The following is a 22,150-nucleotide window of genomic DNA, read 5'->3' on the forward strand; positions in this document are numbered from 1 at the left end:
GAAAGAAGTTACCAGAACTAATAAGTGATTTTAGCAAATTTTCAGGATGCAAGATCAGTATACTAAAATAAAGTGTATTTCTATATAATAGCAATGGATAATTGGCAATTGAAATAAAAATATCATTAATAATGACATAAAAATATGAAATGCTTAGGGATAAATTTGATAGAATATGGGCAAGACCTATGCATTGAAAATTATAAAACATTGCTGAGAGAAGTTAAAGAATATGAATAAATGGAAAACTGTATCATGGATTGGAGCACTTAATATTATTAAGATGTCAGTTATTTGCAATATGATCTATAGACTTTTTTGTAATACGAACCAAAACTGCAGCATTTTTTGGGGGTCAAAATTTATAAGTTTGTTTAAAATTATATATATATATATTTAAAATATATATGAATCAAAATATATATTTAAAATAAATATAAATTAAAAAAATATATTTATTAGAGCGAACATGAAGGGGAGAGGGGGACAGAGGGAGAGGGAGAGGTAGAATCTTAAGCAGGTTCCACACCCAGTGGGGAGCCGGATGCAGGGCTTTGTCTCATGACCCTGAGATCATGACTTGAGCTGAAATCTAGCGTTGGCTGCTTAACTGACTGAGCCACCCAGGTGCCCCTGATTTTAAAATTATATGGAAATGCAAAGGCTCTAGACTAGCCAAGACAGCTTTGGAAAAGCTAAACAGTGTTAAAGGATCTACACTGTCTGTGTTCAAGGCTAATTATAAATTTCCAATAATCAAGACGGTGTGGTATTCCTGCAAAGAGAAATAAATAGATCAGTGCTACAGGATGGAAAGTCCAAAAATAGGGTGACACACAGGGACATTTGATCTTTGACCAAGACATCTAGACAATTAATTGATGAAAAAAAATCTTTGAACAAATGGTGTTGGTACAGTTGGATATCCATATGCAAAAGGCAGTTAATCTCAACCCTCTTTCCTCACATTGTTTACAGATACCTCAAAATAGAGCACAGACCTAAATGTAAGAGTTAAAACTATAACATTTATATAAGAAAACTTAAGAGAAAATTTTAGTGCCCTTTGGTTTGGCAAAGATTTTTAAAATAAGACACAGGGTGCCTGGGTGGCTCAGTTGGTTGAACATCGGACTCTTGGTTTTGGCTCAGGTTGTGATCTCATGGGTAGTGGGGTGGAGCCCTGTGTCTGTCTCTCCACTCATTGAGGAGTCTGCTTGAGATTCTTTCTCTTTCTCTCTCTCTGCCTCTCCCCCCACTCATGTGTGCACACACACTCTCTAAGAAAAAATAAAATAAAATAAGACACAAAAAGCATGAACTATTAAAGAAAAACCCAGTAAGTTGGCCTTCATCAAGTTTTGTTTCTTTTGCTCTTCAGTGACTTTTTAAAAAAAGATTATTTATTTTTATTATTTATTTGAGAGAGAGAGAGAGAGAGAGAGAGCACAAGCAGTGGGGAGAGGCAGAGGGAGAGGGAGAAGCAGAATCCCTGTTGAGCAGGGAGCACAACCAGGGGCTCCATCCCACGACCCTAGGATCATGACCTGAGCCAAAGGCAGGCTCTTAACTGCCTAAGTCACCCACGTGACCCAAACTTTTGCTATTCAAAAGTCACTGTTACAAAAACAAAAAAGCAAGCTATAAACTTGGAGAAAATATTTGCAAAACACATATCTGGCAAAGGATTTCTCACTAGAATACATTAAAAAAAACATTTCAACTCAATCATAAGAAATAAAACAAATTAAAATGTGCAAAACTTTTGAAGAGATACTTTACTGAAGAAGAAATCTAAATGGAAATAAGCACATGAAAAGTTGCTTAACATCATTAGTCATTAGAGAAGTGCAAATTAAAACTATAATAATGTACTACTACGCATTCACTTACATTGGCTAAAATTTAAAGTATGGATAATACCAAGTGTTTGCAAAGATGTGGAGCAACTGGAACTCTCCTATATACTGCTGGTGGGAATGTGAAATGTTGTAACCACTTTGGAAAATTGGCTGTTCTTAAAAAACTAAGCAAATACCTTATATACAACCTAACCATTCCATTCCTTGGTATTTGTTCAAGAGAAATGGAAGCCTATGTCCACACAAAGAAGGGGCGTGAGGAAAGTTTGGTGGTGATGGGTATGTTCATTATGTTGATTGTGTTGATAGTTTCACGGGTGTGTGCATCTGTTAAAACTCATCAAATTGTACACTGTAAGTATGAGCAACTGTCTTCTACATTTCAGAAAAGCTGTAAAAAATATATTAGTTAAGATGTCTTTAATTGCAGATCACAGAAAAATCAACTCACAATGGCTTAAAGAGGAAGGAGGATTTAAGTTGAAACTCCCACACTTAACAACTAGAGTAGAGGTAGGTGGCTTCAGGATTGGTTAAATCAGTGGCTCAATGACATCATCAAACCTCAGGTTAGTTCCATCTTTCCACTATGTCCCTCTCAGTTGTTGCCTTAATCCTTGCTCTGGTTTCCCTGTTGGGCCACAAGATGGCTGCCACAGTTCCAGACATCCCATCCAGACTCAACATTGTTTACCACCTAAATCTAAACCTTGACCAATTCAGGCACTGACAGGCTGTTTAGTTTCTTCTATGGATGTGGCTCATGGAACTTGCTTCTGGATATAGGCTGCTGTTAGGGAAAAAGTTTAGAAGAAGCAGGAACGGGCCTCACTAGAGCTGGTCAGGGAGACTGAGGCTCAATTTCATCTAGCTTATGATTCCAGCTTTTTGCATAGAGTCAGCCACTGTTCTATGACTACAACATGAGCCACGTGGAGACAGTCACATCTCAGAGAACATCATTAGATGGTTTTCCTAAAAGAAGAGGAACAATGGGGGCAATGGGATCCATCCAGAGTTTCTCGTTTACTTCTTATCACACAGTTTTTAATACATATGAAGGTAAGTTGGGGGTTTAACAAAGAGTAGTCTAGGAGTTCCAAACTTAATGGCTAGAAGGACCATAAGGTAACATACCTGTGTGAATCTGATCAGGTATAAGACAATAGGAAGTGGTGAGGCCTATGGTGATTTAGACAGTAAAACCCTATGCCCACCAAAAAATAGAGCATGGGGAAACAAAACCCCTATGGTCCAGTTTGACACCCCTAGAGGAGTTCGAGAATAAGGGATGTCCATTAGTTTCCAACTGCTGTTGCATCAAATTGTCACAAACTTAGTGGATTAAAACAGCACAAATCAATTTTCTTATAGTTCTAGAGGTCAGAAGTCTAAAAGCAATGTGTCAGCAGGGCTTTGTTTCTTCTGGAGGCTTCAGAGGTGAAGCTGCTTCCTTGCCTTTTTCAGCTTGTATTTCTTGGCTTGTTGTCCCTTCTTGTACCACCCCAAACTCTGGTTTCTGTTGTCACATCTCCTATTACCTACTCTGGTCTCCTGCCTCTGTCCTATATTCACATGAGGCCAACCCAGATTATCCAGGATAATCTTCCCATCTCAAGATCCTTAGATTAATCGCATCTGCAAAGTCCCTTCTACCACGTAAGGTAACAAATTCATGGGTTCCAGGTGTTAGAATATGGACATCTTTGGAGGTCCATTATTCAGCTTCCATGTGATATGAAAGCTGAACTGATTGGACATCTATTCTTTAAGGGGCTGTTAAAACTCTTGGGAAAGGAGAGAAGAGCCCAGTGAAGGGGCTTGGTGTGGACTAAAGCCTGGGTTGTAGGGGTGGGTCCTGGGATACAAGGGTAGAGCCCAGAAACAAAGCTGGCTTCTGGTGAGCTCTCTACCAGGGCCAAGCAGTTGAGAAAGCTCCTGAGTGTGCCATCCTGGCCAGGACGTGCTCAGAGCCACAGGTAGAGAAACTAAGGGTGGCCACAAAGGCCCTACCAATCCTGGCCGAGGATAGGACTTTGTGGTCAAAACTGGTACAGCATCTGAGACCACTGAAGTGAGGCATGACTGTATCAAAACTCAGGCTCAGGGCCAATGTGAGAGGATGGGATGCGAGACAGGTCAGAAGTCGCTTGCTGGTGACTTAAAAATGGGAGGAATGTAGGGTTCCCTTTGGTCAAGAGTACGGGGTGAGCAGAGGAAATCTCTGGCCAGAGCTGAGGAAATGGGTTCTGTGCAGATGGTGTGAGCTGTCTGAGTCAACACCAGCAGTTGGGCCAGTTGGGGGTGTGTGCAGCTGGGGCAGGTCAGGGGCTGTCTCCGGTGGAGGCAGATGCAGAAACTAGGTGATCTAAGCACAGAGATGAGAGGGCCACAGGAGTCAGAGCATGTCAGAGTTGCTGGCAGAGTTTTGAGGCAGGGATAGGACCAAGTCGCTGGTCCCAAGACCTCCAGATCTACAGAAGCAGAGCTGGATGCAGGTGGCCTGCCTCCCAGTCCTGGTCCTGTCTTCCTGCTCAAGGCTGGTGAAGACGCCATCCTAGGTGCCCCTTGTCAGTCATGAGGTCAGTGCTGCCGAGAAATAGTAGCAGAGGGAGGGCTGGTGGCCCTTGACCATCTACTGGATCCTACAATGGCCCAGAAATTCTTGGGGGTGCAGGAGGCATATCTGCACACGGGGAACGCCAAGTCCCCCGATGTTCCAGGAGGTGGAGTGGGTTATCATAATTTCAGCTCTGTCCACTTTGTCCTGGAAATCCTGCTGTCTGAGCTGCTGTGAGCTGTCCCAGGGCTTTGTGGCTTTTTCAGGAGAGCTGTGGGCTACCTACCGTCTCCAGGTTTCCCTGATTCAACTAGAGCCCCAGGGTCCCACCTGGAAGACAATGTGTACACCTTCAGAGTGTGGACCTTACCAGAGGGATGAGGGCCTGGGGGGCTGAGTCAGCCGCAGGGGAAACAGTGATGGGCAGTGTACCAGGAGACAAGCGTGGCCAAGCAAGCACATTTACAGCAGGGCATGGCTGGTGCCCTGACTCCTGCCACCTATGGATGCTAATAGGGCTGTCTTTTCCATGCCCCCCCCACCCCCAGGCTTCCTTGAAATGAGCTTCCTTGCTGATGCAGTGATTGGATATCCTTGTCTCTTCCTGACTGTGACCCCGAAACTGCTTTCCATCCCTCCTTTCACATGGTTTCTATCAGGATTCTTTTTCTCCTCCCCCTTAGCCTTCTCTCTCTCTTTTCGGGCCAGGAGAGAGAAGAAGTCAGGCCCTGGGGGTGCAAGAGGCCGAAGTCTCAGTGCTTTACAACTCTGGGCAGTGGAGGGTTCAGGTCCATGAATTCCAGAGCCGGATTATCTGCATTCTAACCCTGACTCCACAATCTACTAGCGGTGTGAATTTGGGCAAGTGACTTAACCACTCTGTGCCTTGATTTTCTTGGCTGTGAGATGGGGGATAACAATAGTACTTACCTCTAGAAAGTTACTGGGAAGATTAAATGAATCAGTGATTGCAAAGTGCTTAGGACAGTGCCTGGCACCAAAGTAGCACTCAGTGCTGGTGCTCTCTGGTTGGGTTCTACCCTTCCCTCTCCCTCTTCCCTCTTTCTTTGTCTCCACTAACCCGGGGCCTGCAGGTGGCAGAACAGCAAATAATATCCATGGAGGGCGGTGGGAAGGATTAGGGTAGCTAGTGGGCGGAACCTCCAGCCGGGAAAGCTGGAAGTGGCAAACTGGTTTTGAGTTTGGACCCTGCTGAAATCTAGATGCGCTGGGGCCAGCCTCCTGACGTCACAGCCTCTGTGGTCCTTTTTCTCCCCCTTTGCTGGCTTCTTTCATTCAGTCCCTTGTCAATTTCCAGTCCGATAGGGAAGGGGAGGAGCTAGGATATTTAAAACTCACAGAAATAGTTGAACAGGCTAGAGAGGGAAGGAAGAGGATGGAAAGTAGGCGCAGGAGAGGGGGCCCAGGTAAGAGATTCTTCTCCAATTCTCTGGGATGGTTTATAAAGTCCTGGCGGGTTGAGGGCAGGGGACTGGGCTGTATGAACTTTTGGGCCGCTGGCTGATGCGGAGTGGCTATACATTCGAGACAAGAGAGAGAAAAGGAGACGCTGCACACAAACCTTTTAATGACGCGGTCTTGGTGGAGTCTGTTCAGGGCGGGAGACCCCAGGGAGGTGCTTTCCTGAACCACAGCCTGGACCCTTGGGCCGCCATTTCCCCTTTCCCTTCCCGGAGTGGGTGGCTCAGGACCTGTAGGACCCTCACTCGCTTTCGGGCTCTGTGAGGCCCCTTCTCAGTGCTCAGAGTACATTCTCCCGTGCTGAGGCCTGGAGCGGGACCATCTGCTTCTGCTGCTCTTGCTCCTGCCGCCTTGGTTTTCCTCTTCTCCTGGGGGTAGGAGAGCGGTATCCTGGGTACCAGCCTCAGGCCAGGGCTAGGAGCTGGGGGCTTCCAGGGAGCTCTCCACTCAGCCATGCCCAGCTACCATCTCTCTGCCCCGGCTACTGCTCCCCGGAGCCAGGAGCCCCCGGAAGGACTCTAGGAGATCCCCAGCCAACTGGGAAAGTGGACAAAGAGCCCTGGCCTGAACGAGGAGGCCTGGGTTTGAGCCTCAGTGCCACCCTAGCCTGGGCGTGTGACCCAGGGTAAGTCCCTGCTCCCACCTGCTTTCCATGTCCTGCACTGTGTCTGGCAGTGGCTGGCCCAGGGTCTCTGGCAGGAGGGCAGTGACAGCGCTGGCGGCCACGGGGACCGCGCCGTAGATGAAGAGAGGCACGGAGGGGTAGAGCTCAGCAGTCATGCCCACCAGGGGGCTCATGATGCTGCCCACACGGGCCATGGTGCTGCCCATTCCCATGCCTGTCTGCCTGTGGGGCCCAAGGTGGGGTGGTGTCAGTCACTGCTCTAGCATGAACGCTGAGGTGCTGGCTGAATTTGGGGTCAGGGCAGCTCAGGCCGAGGCCTCCTCTATTCCCCCTTTGATTAGCAAACCAATTTGGCATTTGTTTTGGAGAGTAAAAAAATAAAAAACCAAAAAACCAAAAAACAGGTTGGGAAGGGCTCTGGCCAAAGAATCAGGAGACTGAATTTTGCCTCTGCCCTTAACTTGCTATGTGACCCGAGGAAGAGTCCCTTTTCCTCTCCAGGCCTCAGTTTCCTGAGCTGTTAAATGAGACAGTTAATTTAGGCCGATCGTTCTCAGATCTCCTGCGGGATTTTGTGTTATAGTTGCCCCAGCCCACACAGTCCTATGGGATTAGAATCTCCAGGAGAGAGGACCTGGAAGTTGCATGTTAAGAATATGTTAAGAACATTTTCTGAGAGAGCAGAGGTTAAAAACCTTGACTTGGGAGACAAACTGGGTTCAAATCCAAGCTTCCTCACTTATAAGCTGTGTGATGTTGGGCAAGTCACTTAACCTTTCTGCGGCTCAGTTTTCTCATTTGTAAGATGGGGATTGTCCTAGTACCTACCTTACAGGCTTGTCATGAGGATCCAATGAGTTGATATTTATAAAAGGTTTAAGACGATGCCTGGCGCATAGTAAGTGCTTTATACGGTTACTCTTTCCCCTGAAATCCTGGGAGGGCTCAGGACAGAAACCATGATCCTACTCAGTCCCAGCAGCCTAGGGATGCCTGGCCTTTCTGTGACATCTCATGTGAATTTTGTGTCCCATTCTTATTAATAGACACGGGTGTCTTGTTTCTCAATGCAAAAATGCCCCCCCCCCCAATTTTGGTACTCAAAACGCAGTGCTGTGTTTATCCATACAGCTACTAAGCACCAGCATTATGAAATTTTTGTGATAAGAAATTACTTTCCTGTTTGGTCTTTGGTTTCAGACGTACCACTTGGTTTATGGATAAAATGTAGATTGGGTGGCAGCTTCTAACTTGTTCTTTGGAGATCAAGGTGGGGGGAGGGAGAGTTTGATGAATTGCCTCTGAGATAGGTCTTCTTGGCTCTCTACCCTTCCCCAGCTGGGGCTCCTTTTGAGATCTTTTCCTTGGATGGGGTAAGGGCTTAGCGGGCAGGCGCATCTGTGTTTTAGCCACGAAATGTGTGCTGAGCAGCTGACATACACCTTGCACTGATGGGGGCTGGGAGTGGGCCTTGGGCTACGGCACGCTGGGCGGTGCTCTGGGGTTTGACCTATGGGTAGGGATGTCTTGTCCCAAGACCCCTCCCACTAGGCTCCCACTCACCGGATCACTGTGGGGTACAGCTCCCCAGTATAGAGGAAGATGCAGTTGAAGGAGGCGGCCAGGCAGCCTTTCCCCAGCACAGCAAGAGAGGTTCGGACAATGAACTGATCTAGAGAGAAAGGAGGGGGTCAGTGGGAGATCGGGAGTGGGGGCTGAGAATCTGGGGATAGGGCTAAGGATGAAGGGCCAGGGTACTCGTGGGTGCTCACCCTGGGGTACCACCCCATTGACCAGGATGCAGATGCCTGCCAGCAGCAGTGAGGCCATCTGGGCAGGCCGGCGGCCCAGAGAGTTGATGACAAGGAAGCCCACGAGCTTGGCGGGCAGGTCCACAGCACCCAAAATCACCTGGATTAGGTAGATGCTGACCCCAAAGCCCTGCAGGTCCATGACCAGCCCGTAGTAGGCAAAACTAGTGGCAAACCTAGTGGGGGAGGGGTGATGGGTATGGAGTTGGTTAGGAAGGGTTAAGGGGGGTGCTCATTCAAAATAGGGGTTAGCTACTCTATGACCCTGCTTCAGAAGCTGGAATCTGCCTTGGCTAACCTTTCTTCCGACATTTAGTATGCATTCAGTCTAAGGGTGGGGTAGTCCTCCAATACCCCAAATTTCTCAATCTTCTGGTGTATGAGGGGATTTTCACTTAGTTGTTGTATAAGATTTGTATAGTTTTAGTCTTTATCTTATCTATTGATACTGGGCTGAGGGCGGGTGGATTTTCCAGCCACATCTTTAGAGTCACGGTGTGGGGAAAAGCCAGAGCTTTTCAGACCTGTGCATGGGTCTGGGATGGCTGTTGTGCTTCTTAACAAGTCAGGAGCCCATGAAATGAAGCTCAGGTTATTGGATAGGACCCACAACCTGGAGTAAATCCCAAATTGGAACGAAAAAAATTCATTGGTAGAATTGTTGACCGTGCTTCTCCTAACTGTCATGAAGTTACTCTGGTGATGGGCTCAGGAGGGGAGCACATCAGAAGGGTAATGGGGCATGTTGCAATTGGAAAGGAACATTTTTGGCTGATACCAGCCTTGCCCAATGTGTACTTTTGGAGATGAGTTTTAGGCATCTTATCGCCTGTGCTTGTGTTTCTGGCAGGCCCTGCAAGGCCAGTGAAGTCTCCAAATGTTTTGCAAGCTGGACTGGTCTCTGCCTTCAAGATGTCATTCTACTGACTCTGGGGCTGACCAATCCTGATGAGGTATTTCCATATTGAAACAGAGTTGATAAAAGGAGAAGAAGATGGAGAAGTTGGTGCCCAGTGTAGGGACTGGAAGTGAACTGTGGGGATGTCATCTGGTTCTTCAAGACTGTCCCTGGTGGAGGATTACTGCTGCTCATGGCAGGTCTGCTGACTTTTCCTCCCTTTTGTCTGGCTTCTTCCACCCATTGAATCCACTCTCTCCCCAACCAGCCTTTTGTCTCTTGCTCTGTCTCTGTGTCTGTCTCTCTATCGCTTGGTCTGTCTGGGCCTACCACAGCATGGAGAGGCAGAGGAAGAGGTGGCGAAGGGCGGGGCAGCGCAGCAACTCCAAGGCGGAAGCCTGGCCTTTGTCCATGGTCAGCTCCTTCTGCAGACTGGCCCGGAGCACCTGCCAGGATGGGTGGGGCTCAGGGCCTGGACTCTTCCAGAAGCTCCTCCCAGCCTAACCCCTTACTCAGGGAAGCCCTCTGAGACCTGGGTTCTGAGTTTGAGGGTGGACTCCTCTTAGGGTGTCATGGGAGGTCTTGGGGGGTCTTACCTCCATGTTTAGCTTGGTCCCCTCTTCCCGCTTCCCATTGATCCAGGCCACTCTCTGCAGGGCCCGCAGGGTGAGGTCTAGCCTCCCGGAGGAGGAGTACCAGCGGGCCGACTCGATGAAGAACCTGGGAGCAGGCGGTGGGGGTAGGTGTCAATATGGCTTCAGTTCCAGTCGGCTGGGCTGGGGGCAGGGGGTGGGCTTAACAAGTCAGGAGCCCATGAAATGAAGCTCTGCAGTGGGATTTCATTTAAGGCTGGGAACCCAGAGGTTTTGCCAAATCCCTCTCTCTAGGACCACAAAGCAACATCCAGCTTGGTGATGACCCATTCCCTAACCCAGGAGCTCAGCTTTGGGGTGCTGGGTAAAGGCAGTGGCACAGGCAGGCTGGAGAGTCGGGGGGAGCTGAAGAACTGGATCCCTGGGGGGCAAATCCTTCCTCCCTCAGTTCTCCCATCTGTCCCGTGGAGGCACTGGCCTGGGTTTGACCTCTGGCCTTGACCTTCTCTGAGTCTGTGCAGTGGAGTGTGCAGTGGGATCTGGGGGATGTCTTGTCCCTTGCAGCCCTCTGGGCAGCCCTTGGGCACCCCTGCCCACCCGGGGCCACATACCAGGAGTAGATGAAGAAGGCGAAAAAAGGCACAGAGACCGCGAGCTGCAGGTGGCGCCAGTGGGGCATGGCCAAGGCCATACCGGCCAGGAGAAACTGGCCCAGGCTGTAGACATAGCCAGTCAGGGTGCCCACACAAGCCCGCGTGTGGATGGGCATCCATTCCACATCTGGAAAGAGGGCGGAAACAGAGTGGTGCCACTGACTGGGCTGCCCGGTGGGTGGAGACCCCTGGGCCAGGCAAAGACCCCTCTCTCCACCCAAACTTTGATCTGTCCTGGGGCTCAGTGGAAGACACATCAAATGAGGATGTGTACCATGATGGGGGACATGGGGGACTTTCGGTGGAGGGAGGAATGGGTAGATGGGTTTGGAATCCCTAGAAATTGCCCCCTCCACTTCCCCCGCTGTGTCTTGCTCTTCCCTAACCTACTGTCCTGGCGAGGACCCCTTTTCCCTTTAGAGCTTCTCTGACCACTCAGTGCTGGCTTTTCTCAACCTGGGCCAATTCAGTGGCCAGAGCAGCTCAGAGGAGACACTGGCTTTCCTCTATCCAGGAAAGTCAAGGTGGGAGTGGGACCACCTCTCCGCTGTGGTCTGAAGAGGCCCAGCTTTGTTACTTGTGGGCTCCTGATACGGCTGCTGGGGCAAAGACTTGGACACGTAGGCTGGGTTTTGGGGCTGAATTCTGTAGGTGTCCTGCCCTGGTCCTGGCCCCATCCCAGTTAATTCCTGTAGTCCAGAGAACCCCCAATCCATAGATTCCCTCCTGGGCTTGAGGGATGACCTTGGGTAAATCCTTGCCCTTCTTCCCAGTCTCAGGTCCCACCTCTGAGAACCAGGGGGAAGGGGCTGATTTATCAAAGATGCACGTTGATGGCTCATGGACAGACCATGCTCAGGCCGTAAATGTGCTTTGGTCTACATGATGCTGGCTTGTCCTATGTTAAAGATATTAGAATTAATTTCCAACATTACAAAATTGGGGAATTTTACATTAATAAAGAGGAGGGAGTAAGATCTGACAGCCCTGACCCTTCTGGCTCAAGCAGCTGAGTGGCTATGGCCCCTCTGGATGGGGCTGTGACCCTCCTTTGTCTACAGTCCTCACCGTTCCCTAAGTCCTCTTGTACCTATTTGGCTTCGGTCGTTTATGGGAACCACCTGGCCCTAAAAATGGTATGAGTCCGGGGAAAGGGCTGTAATGTTGGCTGCCCCAAAGAGGGCGGGCAGGACCCGGAGGGGATGGCAAGGAGAGGAAGCTGGAAAGGGGCTGCTGGGTTGGGGGGTCAGAGAGGAGTGGGTAGGGACCCGCCCTGCCCTCCTGGCATCCCTCACTCAGTGTCATGCAGTTGAGGGCGATGCCAGCCAGCGACATGCCGGAGAGGAGCCGGAAGGTGCAGTAGACGGGGAAGTTGGGAGCAAAGGCCGCACAGGTTCCTGACACGGCCGTCTGCAGGTAGTTCAAGATCAGCAGCTTGCGGCGGCCCAGCCTGTGGGGGGAGGGGAGAACAGCAGCAGGGATCCTGAGGGCTGACCGTGCCAGGCCAGGTAGGGAGAGGAGTGCCTGGCCTGGGGGAGGCTCTGGGCTGGGGGTCTTTGGAGGACCTGTGCGGTATCCTGAGGCTGGCCCTGTAGGTCCTCAGACCAGCCCCAGGTGGTCAGGCCAACTTCCCACCTGGTTCCCACGAACCCAGCTGAGGCCCAGGCCCGGCCCAGCCCCATGGCTCTACCCAGGACTGACCTGTCTGCCAGGTAGCCAAACACCATGGCTCCGAGAAGCACCCCTACCATGTACAAGGACTGGGCCAGCTGGCGTAAGGCCCTGTTAGAACACACAAGATCCCACTGTGGGGAGAGGGGGCAAGGGTCAAGCAGAGATGAACCTGGGCCACGGGGCTCCCCTTCCCCTCCCTTGGGCTGGCCCTCTGAGGCCTATGTCACCCTCGTCCCCTAACATTTCCCTTTGCTTTTTGCTTCCCTGGTCCTGGTAGCCAAGAGACTTATCTTGACTCTGATGTCCCCCTTTTCTCTAAAGGCCCCCATCTTGAACCCCTTTCTTCATCTTCCCATCTTGGCCTCTGGAGAATCTGAGATTGTGTGTGTGTGGGGGTGCATGTGTGTGTGTGTCTGCATCTGTCTGTCTGTCTGTCTCAGAGGGGAGGGCATGTCCGTTCGGCCTCTGGAGCAGGGGCCCAGGGATCCTCACCTCAGTCACGATGGTGGAAGGGAAGGTGCTGTTGTCATAGATCCAGCCATTGGTGCAGGGCTCTGTGGCCCCCGTGCTGTTGGCCTCTGTGCCGTTGGGAAAAGGCGGTCCCTGTTGGGGGACGGTGAAGAGGAGGCAGGACTCGGGCTGCCCCTGCCTGTCCCGGGGCAGCCAGGCCTCCAGCTCTCCATCCTGGCTGAGGTTGGCATCGGCAGGCGGGCGGCAGTGGTGCCTGGGGATGGCAGCGGTGAAGTTCTGTAGGGTGTTGTGGGAGGCCATCAGGAGCAGGGGGAGGACCACCAGAGTGACCTGGATCTGCTGGAAGCGGCCGACACCCCCCACCTGCTGCAGGAGGTCGTTGAAGGCCATGGGGCCAGGCCTGGCCGAGCGGCTGGGGGCTGAGCGCTTCTGTTCGTGTGTCCGTGTGCTGCCGTCCTTAGCGAGAGCAGAGAAGCCGCTGTTGCTTCTGCAGCTGACTTGTTCCTTGAGCTGAATTGGAGCTGGCTCTGTGGGGGGACAGGAGCCTGGCTGGCTGCCCCTCCTTCCTTTGCTCTCTCTGTCTTCTGTCCCTCCCTTTCCCTTGAGCCTCCCCTCACTTGGGGGTGGGGTGCTCAGCTTTCAGGGTCTGTGGTAACCCTGACCCCTACATGGGCAGGATTTAATCCTTGGCCTGGAGGGAATGAGTTAAAGTGTGACTTGGTATCAGAAGGATTAACCCTCTGAGTATCCTTGTGTCAGTGGAAATTCTCCAAGTGGGGATAAAGGGCAGGAGAGTGGACTGGAGTGGGGGTGGTGAGAGGGAAGGTACTGGGAGGGCGTGTCCAGGCATCTGGGGGCCGGAGGGGGCCAGGTGGGACCTTATTGTCTTCTTTTTTGTGAGAAGACTGGGCTCTGGGAAGTGTGGTGGCCTCGTGAGGGGCTTCTGTCCTTTATAGTGGACAAGATCCAAGCAATCTGCCTTTGGGAAGGGTTACGAGAGAAAATACAGAACTCCCAGTATCGGATCAACAAATACATTTTATTGTAGTATAAGTATATCCCTAATATTACATGGGAAATACTTATACTAAAAAATTATTCATTGATCTGAAATTCAGATTTAACTGGGCATCCTGTATTCTTATTTGCTAAAATTGGCAACCCCAGTCTCTGGTCTCCTGGGGACAGCTCATATCTTATGGGACCACAGCTTTGTTCAGTCGGAAGAAATTAAAAAGGTCAGAGGCTACTTTTGAAGGAGAGGGACCTAAGACCAACATCGTACATGACGTAGATTGATTCTTCCAGTGTCTCAGCTTTTCCCTTTTGGCTTATTCTGATTCAGAATTTTCCCTTTGTCTTGTCTCTGTTCACAATTTTTTGTTTTTGTTATTTTTTCAGTGAGCATGAATGTATTTTATTTGTAGCCACAACTCTAAGACAATCACTTGATTTCCTCCAACGGTTTAGCTCCTGAGCCCTGATCGCTCGAGATCAGGGCAGTGCCGAGTTCTGATTGGATGGGCTTCTATGAGCTCTGATTGGTTGGATCCTGGGTCGGGAATGCCAATAGAGCGCGTTGCAACTTCTAGCTTTTATTGAATTTTATTTTATTTTATTTTATTTTATTTTATTTTATTTTATTTTATTTTATTTATTTTTTAAAGTAGGCTCCACACCCAGTGCAGAGATCAGTGTGGGGCTTGAACTTGCGGCCCTAAGATCAAGACCTGAGCTGAAATCAAGATTTTTTTTTTAATTTGTCAGAGAGAGAGAGAGAAAGAGAGAGAGAGAGCACAAACAGGGGAAGCAGCAGGCAGAGGGAGAAGCAGGCTCCCAGCTGAGCAGGGAGCCCGATGCCGGGCTCGATCCCAGGACCCCGGGATCACGACCTGAGTGGAAGGCAGATGCTCAACCGACTGAGCCCCCCAGGCGTCCTTGTGAGCTGAAATCGAGACGCTTAATCGACTGAGCCACACAGGCACCCCAACAACGTCTTGCTTTCAATTTGCGTGGTGTATAGTATATAAAACACGGACTCTGGAGTCAGTTTACCTGGGTCTAAATCCTCATTCCACATTTGCTGGTTGTGTAGCCAAGGCAAGTTGCTAAAATCCTGTATCTCTCAGTATTCTTGTTTGTAAGATGGATGTAACAGCCATGTCTGCCTTGTTGGGTGATTAAGGATTAAATAAGTGACTCCTTTAAGTAAAGATCTTAAAGAAGCCAGTGCTTTGAAGCTCAGTGAGTATGAGCTGTTCTTATTATTCGTTTCTGGTAAAAAGGTGACAGTATCATGCGGATTTTAGAGAGAAAATAGGCCTAAGCACGTCTTACCCTAAGAACAGTGATTCTCTACTGGAGGTGATTCCCCGCAACTCCCTCCAACCTCCAGGAGACATTTGGCAATGTCTGGAGACATTTTTGGTTGGATTTAGATTCGAGTAAACTGACTCCAGAGTCCATGGTTTATATACTATGCACTATGCAAATTAAAAGCAAGAAGTTGTTGGGGTGCCTATGTGGCTCAGTCGATTAAGCATCTTGATTTCAGCTCAGGTCTTGATCTCAGGGCTGTGAGTTCAAGCCCTTCACTGGGCTCTGCACTGGGTGTGGAGCCCACTTAAAAAAATAATAAAATCCAATAAAAGCAAGAAGTTCCAGCATGCTCTATTCGCGTTCCCAACCCAAGATCCAAGCAATCAGATCTCATCAGATCACTCAGGTGGTTAGCACTCCTGGCATGAAGTGGGTAGAGTCCAGGGATGCTGCCAGACATCCCACAATGCACAGGACAGCCTCCCATAATCCAGAATTTTCTGGACCCCAAATGTCAATAGTGCTAAGTTTGGGAAACCCTACCCTAAGAGATGTCCCAGACTTTTTTTGAATAGTGATCATTCCCATGCCCACTTGGCCATGGATATTCCAGGCATACAGATGACTCCTACCAGAATATTTGTAAGAATGCCCCTGCTCTTATTGGAGTAGGGAAAATGTTTGCAGGGTGAGGAGGAGAACTCCTCATCCTCCATGTTCTGCTGGAGTACAGCAGAGTAGCCTGGACTCTGAAACATGGTGGCCCTCTCCCTTCCCAGGCATACATAACCAGTTTTGCCACTGGAGGAGCCAAGTCAGGACTCCAACCTTCCTGGGTCCAGGCCAACACTCTTCTCCACCATGTTCTAACTTGGTTGTTGGTTTGAGGTTTCATGCCAGACTCTTCTGTGTTGTGTGTTTCCATTTGGGGTCTCTGGCTGTCCCTCCCTGTTATCTGCCTTCTATTGACTGTCCATCCACCCCACTGCATCAGATACTTTGGCATATGTCTGAACAGCATGGATGGTTAGGGTTCTGGAGTTTTATGGGAGGTAGCCAGGCCCTGTATGAATTAGCTGATGCAAAGGGCCATGAAGGGAGGGGGCATTTCTCAGTTCTTCCAGGCATAAATCTCCAAGTCTTATTGTTGGGGGGAAGCAGTTTTATTCCTGACTTCTCTTATAAGGACTCAAGATGCCCTGCTATCGTTGGGCAGTTTACACAAACTACACTCTAGTGTATTAAGCTGGGAGGGTGTTTACTGTCTGTTGAGGTGCTGGGATACGTGAAGTCTTACACTGCTTCAGACCTATTAATCTAACTTCAAAGTCAGGTTGTTTCCTGCTGCTTAGATGTGTGCACTGCCCAGCTAAAGAGGTCTTAGGGCTCATCCAGTCTCATCACGTACAGAAGAGAAGAGGGAGGCCCAGAGAGGGATGTAACTCAGCCCAGCCTCCCTCCCACCACCCAGTGTGGGTTCTGGGCTGGGACCCAGTGGGTGTCCAGATGCCTGACAACATTCTCCAGGCCAAGGTATATAAGAGCCTTGTGGCCTGGGGATGTGAAGACAGCTGGACAAACAGCTTGGGGGCTCTGGGGCCAATCTCCTGACAGGACTTGGTGCCCTCATGGGGAGTGGGAGGAGTGCTGAGGGCAGTGGGGGAGATGGTGGCCCCTACAAGCACCCTCCCTTTCTGAGCGTGTGCCCAGCCCTGCCTTTGAGACGAGCCCCTCCCTAGGTCCTGACCAGCTCCAAGACAGGCTAAGCCTGGAAAAGGCTCAACTGGAGACTTCAGGGACTAAACTGTGGTTGGCTCCTGGGGTCATCTGGCTAGCAAGGAGACTTCCCACCAGCCTCCCAGCTCATGGAGAGTTTCTGGATAGAAATGCACCCATAACGGATGATTGGCTGAATGAGAACTATCTTTAGGGACATTCTGGGTCATTGAATACTCAGAGTTGGACTCCCTGGACTGACTGGAATGTGGACTTCAGTTCTGGCCATGCTCACCGAGAAGGGGTCAAATCCTGGACTTCTGATTGGCCAAGAGCCACAGAACCACATACCGTCAGAGACGAATGCTATCCCTCACATGAAAACTTCTCATGGTACAGATAAGGAGACCAAGGCCCAGAGTAGGCAAGGGATTTGTCCTTGATAACACAGCATACCCATCTAGAACTTGGCCCTCTTGATTCCCCATTGCTCTTTCTCTTGTGCTAGCAGCCATCACATATCGCAGATTTTCCGAGACATCCAGGTTTTGTTTTATTCTGTTAAACAAATGGGATTTAAAGTGCACGACACCATGTGATTTTGATTTTGATTGTTTTGTGAGACTTTTCAAATAAATGGTTTACAGGTCAGAGAAAATATTTTTGCTCAGATCACAAGTCCTAAGTGTGAGTTTGAAATGATTGGCCTGGAGAGAGGTCAGGCAAACTCCAATGCCTGCCAGGCACATAGCAACCTTCTGAGCAGGGAGCCAATTGTGAGTTTTAGGTCTCATGGCCTGGTTTCCCTGGCCAATGAACGGTGCAGAAATTAGAAATTCATCCCAAACTGCCACTTAAAGGCTGGACGTGAGGCGAGTAACCAATGAGGTGGCTCGGCATGACGAGTCTGCCCAAGAGAGGGGCTCCATATTGGATGACAAGTCTCTGAGCCAGTCGGAGGCTGAGCTCAGGGACTGAGAGTGGGGAGTAGGGCAAGCAGAAGGAGCTGGAGTTGTAGAGTAACAGCAGAGGTGGAGAAAGGGTGGAATCCAGGCTGGGGACTTGGGAATGGCAAGAGGAATGGGCCATGTACCCCCTGATGGGCATCCCAGTTCACCAGGAGTCCTGACCATGTGACTGGGAAGCACTTTTCTGGGCATGTTCCCTTCACCTTCCTGGGTGTCTTTGCAATAAACACCCTGAAACAGCCCAGGAATGGTTACAGCCAAGACATCCCAGGAAACACCCGGAATTCTGGACAGCTGAAAAATGGGGGGGTGGGGCGGCGAGGCTCGTGTTCCTCACTGAGCCCAATTCTCCTCTCAGGCTGAGACCCAGCCAAGCCACCCGGTGGCCCTCTGAGCCCCAGCCAAGTGCAGTGGGGGAGGGATGGGAAGCAGTCAAGTGCTGGGCATGTACTAAAGGCGGGGGTGAGGGGAGGCTGGTGCAGTCTGGGAACTGACAGGAGTGGAATGAGGCTAGATTTCAGGGTGCAAGGTGGAGGGTGTTGAAACTGAAGCCATCCAGGCAGGTCGGGGCCTGAGCGGACCGGCCTTGTAACAGAGCGTAGACTTCATCTCACTGGGAAGTCATTGAAAAGTTGAAGCAGGGGGTGTAACATGATCTCTTGCATGTTTGTTTGTTTGTTTTTAAAGATTTTATTTATTTATTTGACAGAGAGACAGCCAGCGAGAGAGGGAACACAAGCAGGGGGAGTGGGAGAGGAAGAAGCAGGCTCCCAGCGGAGCAGGGAGCCCAATGCGGGGCTTGGAGCCGAAGGCAGACGCTTAATGACTGAGCCACCCAGGCGCCCATCTCTTGCATGTTTGTTAAGCTCTCTTCCAAACATCGGAATACAGATTTGAGAATAGTGAACTCTGTGGCTGACAATCGCAGCCCTGAGTGTTTCTGAGTTGTCTGATATGGTAGCCATGAGCTCTGCTGAGCACTTGAACTGAGCCAGTCCCAGCTGAGATGTGCTATTAGCGTAAAACACACACCAGATTCTGAAGACTTAATATGAATTAAAGGCTGTAAAATATCTTTTTTTTTTTTAAGGGCAAGAACTTTATTTATTTATTTATTTTTTGATGATGATGGCTTTTTTTTTATTATGTTATGTTAGTCACTATACAGTACATCCTTAGTTTTTGATGTAGTGTTCCATGATTCATTGTTTGCGTATAACACCCAGTGCACCATGCAATACGTGCCCTTCTTAATACCCATCACTGGTCTATCCCATCCCCCTACCCCCTCCCCTCTGAAGCCCTCAGTTTGTTTCCCAGAGTCCATACTCTCTCGTGGTTCATTCCGTCTTCTGTTTACCCCCCCTTCATTCTTCCCTTCCTTCTCCTACTGATCTCCCTGCTATTTATGTTCCATAAATGAGTGAAACCATATGATAATTGGCTTTCTCTGCTTGAGTTATTTCACTTAGCATAATCTCCTCCAGTCCCGTCCGTGTTGCTGCAAATGTTGGGTAATCATTTCTGATGGCTGAGTAATATTCCATTGTATATATGGACCACATCTTCTTTATCCATTCATCTGTTGAAGGACATCTTGGCTCCTTCTACAATTTAGCTATTGTGGACAATGCTGCTATGAACATTGGGGTGCATATGGCCCTTCTCTTCACTACATCTCTATCTTTGGGGTAAATACCTGGTAGTGCAATTGCTGGGTCATAGGGTAGCTCTATTTTTAACTTTTTAAGGGACCTCCATACTGTTTTCCAAAGTGGCTCTACCAACTTGCATTCCCAGAGGGTTCCTCTTTCTCCACATCCTCTCCAACATTTGTTGTTTCTTGCCTTGTCCATTTTTGCCATTCTAACTGGTGTAAGGTGGTATCTCACTGTGGTTTTGATTTGAATTTCCCTGATGGCTAATAATTTTGAACATTTTTCATGTGTCTGTTGCCATTTGTATGTCTTCATTGGAAAAGTGTCTGTTCATATCTTCTGCCCATTTTTTGATTTGATTATTTGTTTCTCGTGTATTGAGTTTGAGAAGTTCTTTATAGATCTTGGATACCAGTCTTTTACCTGTAGTGTCATTTGCAAATATCTTCTCCCATTCTGTGGGCTGCCTCTTAGTTTTTTTTGACTGTTTCCTTTGCTGTGCAGAAGCTTTTTATCTTGATGAAGTCCTACAAGTTCATTTTTTCTTTTGTTTCTCTTGCCTTTGGAGATGTGTCATGAAAAAAGTTGCTGTGGCCGATGTCAAAGAGGTTACAGTAAAGGCTGTAAAATATCTTTATCAATAATTTTTATGTTGATTACTTGTGAAATGGTAATATATGGATACTTTGGGTTAAATAAATATAAAATAAAATATATTACCATATATACACGCTTAAAATTAATTTTACCTCTTTTTAAGAACTAGCTACTAGGAATTTTAAATTCCATAAGTGGCTTGCATTACATTTCCACCAGACAGTGATGGTAAAGAATATTTGAGGAAGGGGTCTTAGGAAAGAACTCTGGGGAACATCAGTGTTTAGGAGACGATAGACGGAGAGGAGCTACTTTTGGAATTGTTTGGTTTGGAAACCCTTGAGTTTAGCTTAAACAAAACAAAAGCTATTCGAGAATTCAGGATATTTTCTCGAGCTCAGGGCCAGAAAGTATATCCAGGGACCTGGGACCTGGAATCCATTAAGAATCAGTGTGAAATTCTCACCGAGTCTCTTTATCTGGGCCCCCCGTGTCTTTGGTTCTCTGTTTCTCTGTGCACTTTGCTTTGTTCTTTCTCTGCAACTGGCTTTCTCTGACCCTCCTGCATCTGGGCCAGCCCATCCTCATGCTAACTTGTCTTCCCAGGACAAGGACCATGGCATGGACTAGCACCTCTGTGACTCAGATCCCCAGCCCAGGAGGGAACACATGATGAACACGATTTGGATCAGGAGGGCCCTCTGGTCCAGTCGGTCATGACCAGAGGTGGAGGTCATGTAACTGTTCAGTTGGCAGGTTCTGGGCATGTTGACCTTTGAGGAAGGGGTGGGAGCAGGACGGGCAAAGCTGCATTTTGTAGCATTTACAGGAAACCCTCCAGGAGACTCTGAAGAAGCAGCCACAGTGTGGGAGGGAGCTGCATGTCCCTGGCATCTCAGAAACTAGGGAAGGAGGGCGTGGCCAATAGAACCCGAGTCTGCTGAGGGGCCAAGTAGCAGGCGGGATGAAAATGACCTGTGGGTTCAGCGCTGGGGGTGCTGAGTGCCATATGCGACAGCTGTCTCGGGGAAAGGGGGAGAGAGCCAGAGTGCAGTTTGAAGATGTACGAGGTTAGAAGGTACAAGCCAGGGAGGCACCCAGCTCCTTTATAAAGTTTAGTTGCAAAGGGGAGAAATTTCGAGATAGTGTGGCCCCTGCAGGGAGATATGGCTCCAAGGAGGGCTGGTTGGTTTGGTTGGTTTTTGTTAAGATAGGAGAGGTGGGAGCTTATCTGACTGGTGATGAGAAGTGAGCCAGGAGAGAGCGAATGGGTGGAGGAGAACTGAGGGGGAAGATGTCCGAAGGCTGCCTTCTAGAGGGGCTGGATGCAGACCCCCAGTGGGAGGACTGACTTTCTGCTGGGATTGGAGGGAACTCAGGGAACATGGGGTGACTTTGGCGGCCTTTGGCTATGGCTGTGGTTTTCTCACTTGAATAGGACACAGAGCTGTCTGGCGGCATGGGCCTGGAACGTGGATCAGAGACCTGGGGCAAGCAGGTGGATCGGATCGGGCCTGGAGGAGCGCAGGCTTCTGTCTGCAGTGGGCTTGTCTCGTCCTCTGCTCACACGCACGCTACATGCACACAGGGTATTTCCAAGCACAGGACTTGCTATGGACTGTATTGCGGCCTTGCCCAAATTTCTATGTTGATGCTCTAACCTCCAGTGTGATGGTAATTGGAGGTGGGGCCTTTGGAGGGTAACTGGGCTAGATGAGGTCATAAGGGTGGGGCATCATGGTGGGATTAGTGTCCTCAGAAGAAGAGACAGCAGAAACCTTGCTTTTCTTGCACTCTCCGTCTTAAGTGAGGACACAATGAGAAGGTGGCCGTCTGCAAGACAGGAAGAGGGCTCCCACCAGGGACTGAGTCTGATAGCACCTTGATCTTGAACTTCCCAGCGTCCAGAACTGGGAGGAAGACACGTTTGTCGTTTAAGTGGTCTGTCTGTGGCATGTTGTTGTTGCAGCCTTGGTGTATATGTAGCTCTGAGCACTCACACGTGTGCACACAGGTTCCCATCAGCCCAGCCTTTACGCATCCATGTGCCTATCCCTGCATGCAACACACATGTCCACGTGGTGGCCTAGCCCCTTCTCCATGCCACCACCATTCCTGAGCAGTGTGGCTTGAGTTCATTGCCATTTATTGAACCCTCCCATCGAAGAAAGAGGTGGGGAGCAAGAAAGGGAAGCCGTCTTTGTTTACGGTTGAGCCAGGGGGCCTGAGGGGACCTCAGGGGAAGGGGGCTGGAATAATGGGG

The 22,150-nt window shown here is 49.4% G+C and overlaps 1 protein-coding gene across 1 annotated transcript in view; it reads right to left on the bottom strand.

Annotated features, from left to right (window-relative positions):
• SLC22A6 (solute carrier family 22 member 6) overlaps positions 1-13,563 on the bottom strand; it is a 51,902-nt gene extending 38,339 nt beyond the window's left edge. The window contains exons 1-10 of the mRNA XM_040638771.1: positions 12,651-13,563; positions 12,186-12,289; positions 11,780-11,934; positions 10,443-10,611; positions 9,835-9,958; positions 9,569-9,684; positions 8,302-8,516; positions 8,093-8,201; positions 6,548-6,751; positions 6,194-6,272 (exon numbers count right to left, since the gene is read on the bottom strand). Of these exons, the coding sequence (XP_040494705.1) occupies positions 6,194-6,272; positions 6,548-6,751; positions 8,093-8,201; positions 8,302-8,516; positions 9,569-9,684; positions 9,835-9,958; positions 10,443-10,611; positions 11,780-11,934; positions 12,186-12,289; positions 12,651-13,019 (1,644 nt within the window). The 5' untranslated portion in view covers positions 13,020-13,563. The remainder of the gene's footprint in view (positions 1-6,193; positions 6,273-6,547; positions 6,752-8,092; positions 8,202-8,301; positions 8,517-9,568; positions 9,685-9,834; positions 9,959-10,442; positions 10,612-11,779; positions 11,935-12,185; positions 12,290-12,650) is intronic.
• Between the last annotated feature and the right edge of the window lie 8,587 nt (positions 13,564-22,150).

Source organism: Ursus maritimus, unplaced genomic scaffold (genome assembly GCF_017311325.1).
Source record: "Ursus maritimus isolate PB19 unplaced genomic scaffold, ASM1731132v1 scaffold_23, whole genome shotgun sequence".
NCBI classification, from domain to species: domain Eukaryota; kingdom Metazoa; phylum Chordata; class Mammalia; order Carnivora; family Ursidae; genus Ursus; species Ursus maritimus.